Here is an 11,639-nt window from a genome sequence, read left to right as displayed (position 1 = left end):
TGATTAGCCTTAATCATTAAATCTCACTAATCCACTCATATGCTAATTGAGATGGGCCCTGTATGTGAGCCACTTATCCAGTGTATACATGGGCCCGATTGTTTTATCGACGGAGCAAGCCCATTATATTTAGTAGCATGTATACACTTAGGGTGTGTTTGGTTCTGTTTTGCTTCTGGTGTGTGAAAGCTGCTTTGCTTTTTCTGCTGTAAAAAAGCAGGAAGTGTGTTTGGTTGGAACAGATGTTTTTACTTTTGTGATTACCTAATGATTTTTTATATGCGAATTGATCGTAAATTTATGATCTTTGCATTGATTGTGACAACGAAGAGAAAATTCATGCTTCTAACGATGCATATGTTTACATAAGAAATAAAGATCTTCGTTTTATATTATAACACAAAATATATATGGTTCACAAGATAATGCATCTCACCATACTTCAATCAAACAAAGTTTGCCACAAACATTACTTCCGTAACAATGCAACAAACTATGCCATCACAATTCCATTCCAGAAATTAAAATGAAGAAAATAGCCTGCTACATGCTACATGTTTTCCAGTCCAAGCTTCTGATGTACTGACCGTCAGTTGCTATTTCAATTTTTCAACATTGATGTAGTGGTGCTCTATTCGTTGCTATTTCATTTTTTTCAGTTAAACAACAAGAAAGAAATTTGTGCACCGACTATTTTCCATTTCAATTTTTCAATCAAAGATCATGTTTGCGTCCCATCTAAACCGAAATCTTAAACATTTTACATTCATCTACGACTGCAGAGCAGGGACAGGGCGAAGAGGAATTGAGGGTGGCAGCAGGCAAGAGAGGACGAGGAGGGGATAGGGAGACATACATCAAGCGGGGCAGCGGCGGCGGCTCTATTGTGCCTCCCTGTGGTTGCGCAACGGAGAGGAAGCGGGGGCAAGCCGGGCCGGCGGTGGGCATCGAAGGGAGCTCGAGATGGGGACGGGGGCTGGCGGGAACATGAGGCGTCAAGGCAGGTCGGGAAAGGGCGTGCAGAAGGGTTGGCTGCGTCGCCGGAGGGAGTTGGCGGCCTGAGGGGATTGCCGTCAGAGAGGAGCGACGCCTGCCTTCTCGATGCAGATGGACAAGTGTGCTCTGTCAGTTTGTGTTTTCTTCGGGGGGAAATAAAAGAACGAACCGTTTTTCACTTAAGTGATGGCAGCGTGGGTAAAAAACTCCAACTTGGCAAAGCAAAAGCAACCGAAGTACATCTGGACGTACTTTGAGAATTGCACCGTGAAAAGCAGTCTGCTTTTTTGCTTTTTGCTGTGAGAAATACCCCTTTAGTTAGCTTATTTTTCTTTTTGGAAACAAAAGCAGAAAAACACACCAACCAAACGCACCCTTATCCAGTGTATATACTACACCACGCCCCCGTCAGGTGTCCAACTGTCTGTTGGCAAAGATAGATTTTTAGATGGCACACAATCTGTCACTAGACTTACTGGCAAACTGTCTGTCGGCACAGTTGATCTAAGCCGACAGACTGGCTGACAGTAGAATTCGTGACAGACCATTTGCCGGTACAGAACAATGACGACATATTGCCTGTCGGCATGTTATGAGATGGGCCGAGCAAAACAGAGCTCGTGGGCTGAGTAAAAATTCTCTTGGCCCAATCTGACCCAGTACAGCCGAACATATACTCCTGACCGGCTAACCCTAACTCCTTGTGGCCATTCCCCATCTCTATCACACGCCGCCAGTCTGCCGCTGCTCTTGCCTCTAGTTTTCCCAGATCCCATCGATCTCCGGCGAGCGCCCAACCCGTCCGCCCCGGCACGTCCCCACCCTCGCCACTGCTCCCTGAAGCACGACCTCTCAACTGAGCAGTCGGTGGCTCTGCCTGGGCAAAATCCTGACCGCCTCAACCCCTCCGTGCTGGCCTTCTTCCCGGGCTCCGGCGGAGCGCCGCCTACAGGAGCACCTCGGAGTTTGCTAGAGCCCTCGCAGGAACTCCCTAATTTGCCCCTCGCCAATCGCAACACCTCCTGTGCGAAACCTCGAGCGCCTTAACCCCTTCGCGCACTCCTTCCCGGCCTGCTCCGGCGGAGCGCCACCTCCAGGAGCACCGCGCAGCCACCTAGAGTTTCCCGGCGCCCTCGGCTGAAGATCCTGCGCCTCGAGTCGACCCCGCCACGGCACCCTTGCTGGCCGTCTTGGACCTGTGTCGCCACCCTCGTCCGACTGCACCAAGCACTCCAACTGTTCCGCGGTGAGCCCCCGCCCCTTTCTCGTTTTTGCCCGCCCCAAATGCATCGCAGTAGTGTCGTAGCACCGTCCGCTGCAACCCCCGCTGGCCTAGCCCCTCCGCCCCTTCCTCTGTCCTTTGTCTCTTTTCTCTTGGAACATCAGCACCGCATCATGGCCTGATGAAATACCGGATGGCATGTCTGAATTCTAGGGGGAGATCAATTAGAACCAAACTAATACAGATCGAAACATCTGAATTCTGATTTTGTTATGTACCGAACATGTGCCCCTCTATTTCTGTTCTGTATGAGATAATCAGAATCATCCTTTTATTTTACAGGGGGAAGATGCCTCAACTTGGCATGGAATTTTAGCACCGTGGATTAGCATCATAAAGAGAACACGTTGAAGCAGGTTTGATGGTATAGTCGTTTCATGCAGATATATTTGTTTCAAAGAGGGTAAAACTTAGCATATAAGAGAGATCATCTTACTAGTATTTTGTATGCTACTGTTCTTACTCTCCTGGTTGCTACCGTAGCTTTTAGTATGCTACTGTTCTTGCTCTCCTGTTTGAGAAACAATATAGTACTCCCTCCGTTTCATAAAGGTTGGCACGGATTTGAACTAGAGCTAGTTCAAAGCCACGCCAATCTTTATGGAACGGAGGGAGTAGTATAGTAAGATATTGGTTCTTGATATTATTGATGATTTCAGCAAAGTGTTTGCACGTTATCCATGTATGATCAAATATGAAACTGTTGTATTCATTCAATTTGGTAGCTAAAGAGGCAAAAGAGGTGTTTCCCCCCCTCCAGAGTGATGTTTTCTGCCTCTGACTTTCGTTGAGCGAGGTACCGGCTCCTAGGCTAGATGTGTACCTTCGTTGTTAAAGTCAGCATGGTTCCTTAATGCACTTTGCTTAGGTTTTTCTTTATTGTATGTTGCTGCTTTGTAGATCTTAAAAAGTTGAAGGTCTTCAATCTGGGGCTTAACCATATTTTAAATGCTAGTTTGGTTCATCTGAAAGCTATCCCTTGGGATTTTGACAAAGGTGTGTGTATTTAGTACAAATGCATGTTGCAGCTGCATTTTACTAATGACCTGATGAAAAATGAAGTAAAGTAAAAGCTAACCATTGCTTTGGTGTCCTGCAATCTAGCCATTGTTTCGATTATGTGCAATTAAACTGATACATTAGCAGATGTGTTGATAACTCTTTTGTTATCTGTTCTTACAAACAGGTATAACTCATTTACTATTGTGTTTTCTCAGTGTATTAGTTTTTGAACATGTGCTTATCATACATTTTAAACTTGCAGCAGGTGTAACAAAGGATTTCATCTGGCTAATGAGCTGCTTTTGGGCTTGATACTTCAAAAGATCTGGAATGTTTGTAGATGCTGATTTCGAATATGTCGAGGCATTAGATTGGCAGAACTTGCTTGATCGGTCTGTGTTATACAATCTCTTCTATTTAGTATCCATTGTGCTATGCTGAATATATCCAAGTACTTGGCATTGTATTATGATCTGTGTGTATATTATTAAATGATTTATATCGATTTTTGTTTATGGTCAAAGTTTGGTGATTCCTCAATGCCTGAATGTTGCTGTAATTCTGTTGATGCATGGACGTTGTTGTAGTTCTGTTGATGGATATTGTGATGGATGGTTGATGTGAATTAAGTGTGGTATTTCTACTTTCTGCATCGGAAAATAGGAAAATTTTCAATTAATTATTGTGAGATGGTTGGCATACTGTCTGTCAGCAAGTCAAAAAATGATGACACACTGTCTGTCAGAATAGATTGTAAAACGATGTCATGTTGTCTGTCAGCATTTATCAGGAGAAGATGGCATATTGTCTGTCAGGAATTTTCCAATATAACGTGGCAAATTGTCTGTCGGCATATTGATGTATAGAAGGCACGCAGTCTGTCAGGAAAACAAAAGTCTGTTGGCATTGATTTTAGAGGACGGCCAGCTTCCTGACAAACGTGGCTGACAGTTTGTCTGTCGGCAAAGGCACTTGCTGACAGACCTGCTGCTAGTAGAGCCCATCTATGCTGACAGATATGCTGACAGACACGCGCGTCGGCTATCATAGTGCGTGGTGTAGCTATATATTTAGTTAATTGAACTTAAAACCGTGACAACATTTATCTCACGATTAAGTATTTTGGAATTTTAAGGTGTCTATGATATCAGGAAGAGTTATAGCTCCATAATGCCACGATAAACGGTGCACGTGTCAAATGATTTATCCCTTTTATTTGTTTTTTATATTCTAGGACAAAATGCGTGCGCGGCTCGGAGCATGGGAGGCAGCAGGCAGGCTCAGCGTACTCGCCGGTGCTTGGTTAAGGCAGCGCTGGAGAAGAGAAAGAACAGAGGGGAGAGGACGTCAGAGGGAGAAGAAGGCGAGCGACATGGGGCAAGCCGAAGCGGCCAGCGTGGCCCTGACTTGTGGGCCCCACCGGTCAGAATGCTTGTTAACAAACCCAAACATGGATTAGGATCTTTGTGCAACGGATTAGACGTCGAGTGGGTGTTCTCCGCAAAAATGACGTCGACAGAGTGTTCGGTGCAACAACTCTCCCAATGCGGTGGAATGTGCAGTTCCCTGCGTTGGCGAGACTAGAATAGACCTGTCACTCCAGCGGCGACGAGCAGCATGCCCGCGCCACCACCGCCTCCGGCTGGCGGACGGCGGCGCTGGAAGCACCGGCTGAGCCCCACGCTCGCGCGGGACCGCTGCTACGCCCGCTCGTTCCGCGCTGCCGGCCTCCGCCAGGCCGCCGTTCCGCTTCCCGACGGGACCGTCCTTCACTTCTTGCTCCCGAGCCCCGACCCGGCCCTCCATCCCGTCCTCCTCCTCCACGGCTTCGGCGCCAACGCCACCTGGCAGTGGGCTCCCTTCCTCCGTCCGCTCCTCGCTGCCGGCCTGGCCCCCTTTGTCCCCGACCTCGTCTTCTTCGGAGACTCCGCCTCCCCTTCCTCCCACCGATCCCCGGTCTATCAGGCTGCCTCCGTCGCCGCCGCCATGGCTTCCCTCCCCGGCGCGCCGCAGAGGCACGCCGTCGTCGGCGTCAGCTACGGCGGCTTCGTGGCGTACCACCTCGCACATGCGTTCCCTGCCGTGGTGGAGCGGCTAGTGCTCGTCGCGGCAGGTGTGTGTCTTGAGAAGGCTGATTTAGCGGCAGGGCTGTTCGCTGTTGAAGATATCACGGAAGCGGCCAGCCTGCTGCTGCCGCAGCGACCGGAGGATCTGAGGAGGTTGGTGGCGCTAACCTTCTGCCGGCCGCCAAAGTTCATGCCGTCCTGCTTCATCAGGGACTACATCAGGGTAGGTAACTAAGTGACCTGCCAACTAAATTACTAGCTGATTTTGTTTTTCTGCAATGTTGGGTGAATGGATGATTGTGATCGTTCACTGAGATTAGCTTGGATGGGTAGCTGAGGTGTTAAAACTTGTAAATTCATCCATGGCTCACCTTCTGTAGTTCTGTTGTCCGCTAAAGTTCATACCATCCTGCTTCATCACGATTAGTTTGGATGGGTAGCTGAGGTGTTAGAACTTGTAAGTTGATCCATCACTACCTGTGGCTCTATAAAACGAAATACATAGAAAGAATCACATTGGTGTACCTGCATTGGTGGATTTGTTGAATGCGTGGTGATTCTGAATTAATTGCAATGTTTGAAAGTTAGACAAATTCAGTAAGTGTTGGTGTAAGCACCTGACAATATTATGCTTTGCTTTTTTAACTATAGGACTCGATTAATAATTAATGCCCCCATGGCGCACCCCCCCGACCCCCCTTCCAGAGTTATAGATCTCATGGTTGCTTCAAGAGACACAACCGCAAGAGTTCAACCCCCAGCCTCATCATCTTAGCACGGATGCTATGTTTTTTTCTCATACCTTTGGTACATTCCATTATCACCAAGCATCCTGTTTCTAAAAATACCAACGCATGGTAAGGATATAGCTGTCATCCCATCACAAACTGTTGTGTAACACAGAGAAATATAGGCTCAACGAAAACTTGCAATCTAATTTTTGCAACAAAAGAGAAGCATCATAGTGCTGCCCAACATCATTGTAGACCAAATATTGTGTTCTCTGCCTGTATGTCCCCAATCATGTTTGATACTGGGCGATAAAACCATGGAAATACACAAGAATACTAATCCCTTGTACTAAATCCAGGACACTTATTATGGATCGGAGGGAGTAAGTTTTAACAAAATGAAAAACTTGGACATGCATGCAAAATGAAGAAGTATTATAGGAAAGCCTTGCTACAAGTAACTAATTTTAGGAAAATTGTGGCTGCCACAAAAAGTGTGGTGGACAAAATAGCCACCACAGGTATAGCAAGATTTGGCAAGAAAATGACCCTATGTCACGTGGACCATATGGCTAAGAAAGTGTGGCAAGCCACAAATGTGGCAATGAACCAAATGCATACCTAAGATGTGGCCACCATAGGCTACAAACTAAACGCTCCATATTGTTTCTTGTAACTGTCATCCTTGAGGAATACTCCTCTCATCACAACGTTGGAATGCTCCACTCATCACAATATTTTTTTTTTAAATGAGGTGCATTAAATAGATAAGCTTTTATATAAAAAATCCAATTTATCTTTCAGGTTTGATCTTGCCCGCTTAATTATTTTGACTATGCTAGAATGCTATTCCTTTTTGATCCAGTGAATGTCTTGGTGTCTTATATATATATATATAAAACTGTCTAGTGTTGGAAATATCCACGTAGTCATAATTGTATTAACTCCTGTTAGTTATGATAGTGCTCAAAATCTATATTTTACAGTCATCTTATGCAGCTAGATTTAAGATATACATATGAGTTATACATTTCAAGGATGCTCCTCTAGCTTTTACAGGATTGCTTGATGGGGAAATTGACTAAATTTACTGTTTCTTTTGTGTTACATAAAGGAAGGGGTCACATAGTTAATTCTGCTAAATGTGCTTTGCACACTTTTTGTGTTTGCAGGTTATGTGCACCGAAAATGTAAAAGAGAAGACTGAGTTGTTATATGCCTTGATAAGTAGTAGGAAGCTTTCGGACCTTCCTAAGATTAACCAGGTAATTATTCGCTGTTTACATAACCATCTCTCCTTATTCAGAGTACACAACCTTATGCCTTTCACCTTGTTCCTGGTTTTGCAATTTGCTGTTTCATTTACTATTTAACAACATATCTATTATATATTAAAAGTACATGACGGAGCAACCACAAAAAAGATAGAGAGGCTAGAAAATCCCACAAAAAAGCAAAATTTCTGACCATCCATTTAGTGGATCAACCGATCTTAGCCGACAGATCAGGTAAAGAACCTACCAACATTAAAGTTGAAAGAAATTACTCACCTCTGCCCTAACTAAATTTCCCCGGACCTCTCTGATTTCCCATGTCGCTCACATGCAGGCTCTCCTCCTTGGCCGCCTGCCATCACCTGGCCGCTGCCCGTCCCCTATCCGTGCCCAGGCCCTCCCAGGCTCCCTCTCTGATGCGCCTGATGTGATGTGCTACGCATGGGCGCCGGCGCGCTGCCAAGGACACCTTGTGAGCATTCACCAAGCTCTACTTTTGGTGCCGACCTCGTCATGCAGCCACTGCGACCATAAACAGTTTGTTTTCTACTACAGGATCAACAAGGTTTTCTTCATCTTCTCTATTCCTAGAAAACCCTTCCCACAAGGCTTAAAAGATCCTATGGAAGGAGTACCCAGCTGAGAGCCAGACTCGGCTGCTGGCGATGGCGGCACGGCCAGAGACTAACTAACGAAGAGCCTCCGCTGTCCTCTGCTTCTTCTCAGGCATCCAGACCGCTGCCCCACAAAATAGGAACAAAAAGGGCAGCTCATGATCAGATTTTGAAGGAAATTTTGGTTAAGTTGGTTGGTTAATTCTTTCCTGCTTTTCTGTAAGCTTGATAAAATTAAATGGTATTAAATATATATTGGGAGATTTGTTTATTTGTGAGGTAATTCCTTATGAGAACATCATGTGTTTCAACATCAGAAATTCAGAACTACTGTGCACTGAGATGATTTTTTTTTCCAGATGAATCCAAGTGTGGGATCCGGAAGGTTTAATTGCATTGCACCCGTCGTTTTAACACTTCAACCTAAACGTCTGCATCGATCCTTGACCTGGTAAGTGTATCACTGTATGTATCCTAGCATGCATTTGCTGCAGAAAATGCACAAGATACTACATCGAAAGAACCCTTAATTTTGTTCAGCTATTATATAATTAAGCCCTGATGCTATGGAATTCACATTCTTGAAACAGGTAGCAGGAAGTTTTTTGTTCTTATATTTACTAATCTAGAAGAAAGCTTACCCTCTAGCTTATCAAAGCATAACATCTACAATAGTTTTCCTGCCCTTACTATTTTGAAATACAGGGGAACCAGTCCTGAATGGATTCTGGTGTTTTGAGTAGAGACGATTGCATGCAGCCTACGTATATACTTGGTCTATGAAATTTAGGAGTTAGAAAAGATCCATGTACAGATAGGTAATGGCTTTTGTTCTTGTTCTCATTTCTACATTCCTCCCTTTTTATATTACTCTTTAGCTAAACTAAAGAAGTATAGATGAATTATGTTATGCTTTTCAATATAGATATTTGTGCAGGAAAAGTTGGATTGAGTGGGTGCAAGAGATGGCTGCCAAATAAAAAAAATCACATGTCTTAGTTACAAATCTTATTAGCTGTCTATGTTTTCGTTCTAACAACTGATAACCTCAGACTTTATCCATTTTGCATGGATTCAGTTTGTTTCGTACATATCATCTCTTTTAACAACTCTCACTTTACTGTAATTACTCTGAACAACAGATAAACTGCAATTTCCTTTTACTGAAACTTATCTGAAGCTACGACTACAACTAGCTAGCGTAAGACAACGAGGTGCCGAACAGCCGAAGGGAGTACATGGAGAAGGAAATGGTATACTCAATTGATCACCTGCAAACTCTTTCTAATTTCAGTTCCCAATCTCTTTCTGAAGGGAAGGGAGTACATGGAGAAGGTAACATAGTTCACCTTGGCTTGAATTTGTGCTACGAGTGTGTTGTAGAGTTCATTCTGAGTCCACAGAAATAATAAAGAAGATTCCATACGGAAAATGATTCATGTGAACAAAAGAACTTTATGTTGATTCTCATTGTGCATCTGTCATTGCTCAATGTATATATTCCATATGTTGGTGTGAAAGCATCTTAGTTTATGTTTAAAAAGAGTCATATCGAGGGAGGGAAGAACTCAGTACCAGCTAATGATGTTTTGGGTAGTAATATCGAAGTGATTAGTGGTAAAACATGTATATTTTCTGTAGGGGTTATCAAAGTAGCATGAATATGCGTGCATATGGGAAATGAAGTATAAAAAATCATGTACTTACATAGCTTCCAAACAGATGCTGGAAATTGTAGCTATTTATTCTGGAATTATTGGAAGATTTCAAGTTGATTTTAAATGAAGGGTGGACTCAGCCCAAACGAATTTGGATAGTCGACAGTTCACAATTATTGAGTTTTAACCAATGAGGTTGCTCAATGTAGGGTGCACTTGATTCCTTTTAAAAACATTAACTCTATATTTTGGACTAGCTGAATCAGACATACTGGTTATTAAGGGACATTAATTGCTATTAAAAATAAACAATATTCCCTATTATCAAAGGTAGATGTCATTTACTACCACCCACCTGTCTGTTTTAGAAATATACTGGTCACACATTTTCTTCTCTAAAAAAAGATCCAAAATATCAAATTCCTATTACTAGATTCATAATGAGTATGCTTTTATACTATATAATTACTTTTACATGAGGCAACATGTCTGCACAAAAATTGATGGTCAAGATACCATCTTCTTGAAGACTGACACACATCCTAAAAGATTTAAGTTTTCAATTATAAGAACTACAATCTAGGTTAGAAAAATTGTAAGCCTCTTTTAGTCCATTTGTAGGCAGTTAATTATGATCCGACCACTACGCATTTGCAATCTCAATTGATTGAGTACTCTGAATTGTACATCCAAAACTAGGAGGTTTCATGACTACTAAGTGAACTTTTGTCAAAGCACCGAACCCGCTTGCTCAAGTGTGTTATTAAACTATTCATATGTCCTCTGTAATAACCACAACATACTGAAAAAATAGTCAACGATTGACTATTAATATATTCTCTTTTAAAATAAGCATGTTACAAGTAAAAATATCCGATTGGCTATTAGGTGAGTAATGTTTGAATGGTATATTAAGCATAATTTATTTTCAAAATATTTATGAAACATCAAAAGCGTTGCCTGCGCAGATGCGCAGGCCACTCTGCTAGTTTGTTGCAAACTATGTTAATTTTGCAGCAAACCTTGATAATTTTTGGAGAACAGGATAGGGTCTTTCCATTAGAACTTGGCCTACGTCTGAAAAGGTTTGTCTGTTATAACTACTAGTTACTAACCTCATCATATCCAAGCTTCCATTACGACACAATTAATATTGGTGTAAATTCAGACATTTGGGGGATACGTCAGAACTAATCATCATAAAAAACGCTGGCCATGCCATAAACCGTGAAAGGCCAGCAGAGCTTTGCAGACTTATAAAGAACTACATCTGTGATCCTTCAGTCAAATACCGGGATGATCGCAAGGTACTACTATATATTACTGCTATAACTATATATAATCACGTTGCAATTTTTTGAAAATATAATAATAACAAAAAACCTGTTGTCCATCATACTATGGTAATCAAATGCATGTTCTTGAAACCCTCTGGCGAAGAAAGATTAATTCATCATTCTTTTGAAATTTTGAAGGAACTTTTTTACTTGGTTCGCAGGGATGTTGGAAGGTTGCGATCAAAAAGTTTGCTGGATCGAGCCTGAGGAAGGTGGACTCTACCCGGCCACTAATATAATGCATATACTGACTTGTATACCACGTAAGAAATTGAACTCTCTAATACAATCTGTCTCCATATTGATATCTTGTAAGATTAACCAACATACATTCATGTGAGCAGTGTCAATTGTGTTGGAGAATGCTGGTCACATTGAACAGCAATGTATGTAAAATAAAAGACACTAGAGAGAAAAGCAATCTAAATCTAAGGGCCAAGCTAGCACTTTTAGGGGAAGACCAAGCCCACCTATGTTCAGAGCACCAGCCTTTTTACACATACTGCACATACCGGGCTAGCGGGCTCCTACTATTGCCAGGTGTATGCGTCAGGCCCACCCTTTTAACGTCTTTCTTTGATCAAAACAGTTTAGAGATATCTGGTTTACAAATTGGTGGACTAGTGCTGAATAATTAAATGACTCTTATTTTGGGGAGTGGATTCAATCTAATTTTAGT

General features: G+C 42.8%; 1 protein-coding gene across 25 annotated transcripts; it reads left to right on the top strand.

Annotated features, from left to right (window-relative positions):
• The first annotated feature begins 1,679 nt into the window (after positions 1 to 1,679).
• Positions 1,680 to 11,418, top strand: LOC100829616 (2-hydroxy-6-oxononadienedioate/2-hydroxy-6-oxononatrienedioate hydrolase). Of its 25 annotated transcripts, none has more exons than XR_002965556.1 (7): positions 1,680 to 2,242; positions 2,561 to 2,634; positions 3,004 to 3,074; positions 3,546 to 5,569; positions 7,250 to 7,342; positions 7,686 to 8,158; positions 8,325 to 10,929. XR_002965556.1 is itself a non-coding variant. In XM_003573816.4 (6 exons), exons 2-6 carry the CDS (start codon positions 4,898 to 4,900, stop codon positions 11,197 to 11,199), a joined length of 1,050 nt encoding a protein of 349 aa, XP_003573864.1. In that variant the 5' UTR covers positions 1,681 to 2,242; positions 2,561 to 4,897; the 3' UTR covers positions 11,200 to 11,418. The 25 variants fall into 25 exon arrangements, 4 of the variants coding, with proteins under 4 accessions (XP_003573864.1, XP_024318038.1, XP_024318037.1 ...); XR_002965555.1 differs by having other exon boundaries at positions 3,543 to 5,569; XR_002965554.1 differs by having other exon boundaries at positions 2,561 to 2,642.
• Positions 11,419 to 11,639: the final 221 nt, after the last annotated feature.

This window comes from Brachypodium distachyon, chromosome 3, assembly GCF_000005505.3.
Source record: "Brachypodium distachyon strain Bd21 chromosome 3, Brachypodium_distachyon_v3.0, whole genome shotgun sequence".
Lineage (NCBI taxonomy): Eukaryota > Viridiplantae > Streptophyta > Magnoliopsida > Poales > Poaceae > Brachypodium > Brachypodium distachyon.
Note: the sequence above shows the minus strand (reverse complement) of the source record. Positions and strands in the feature narration are given on the sequence as shown.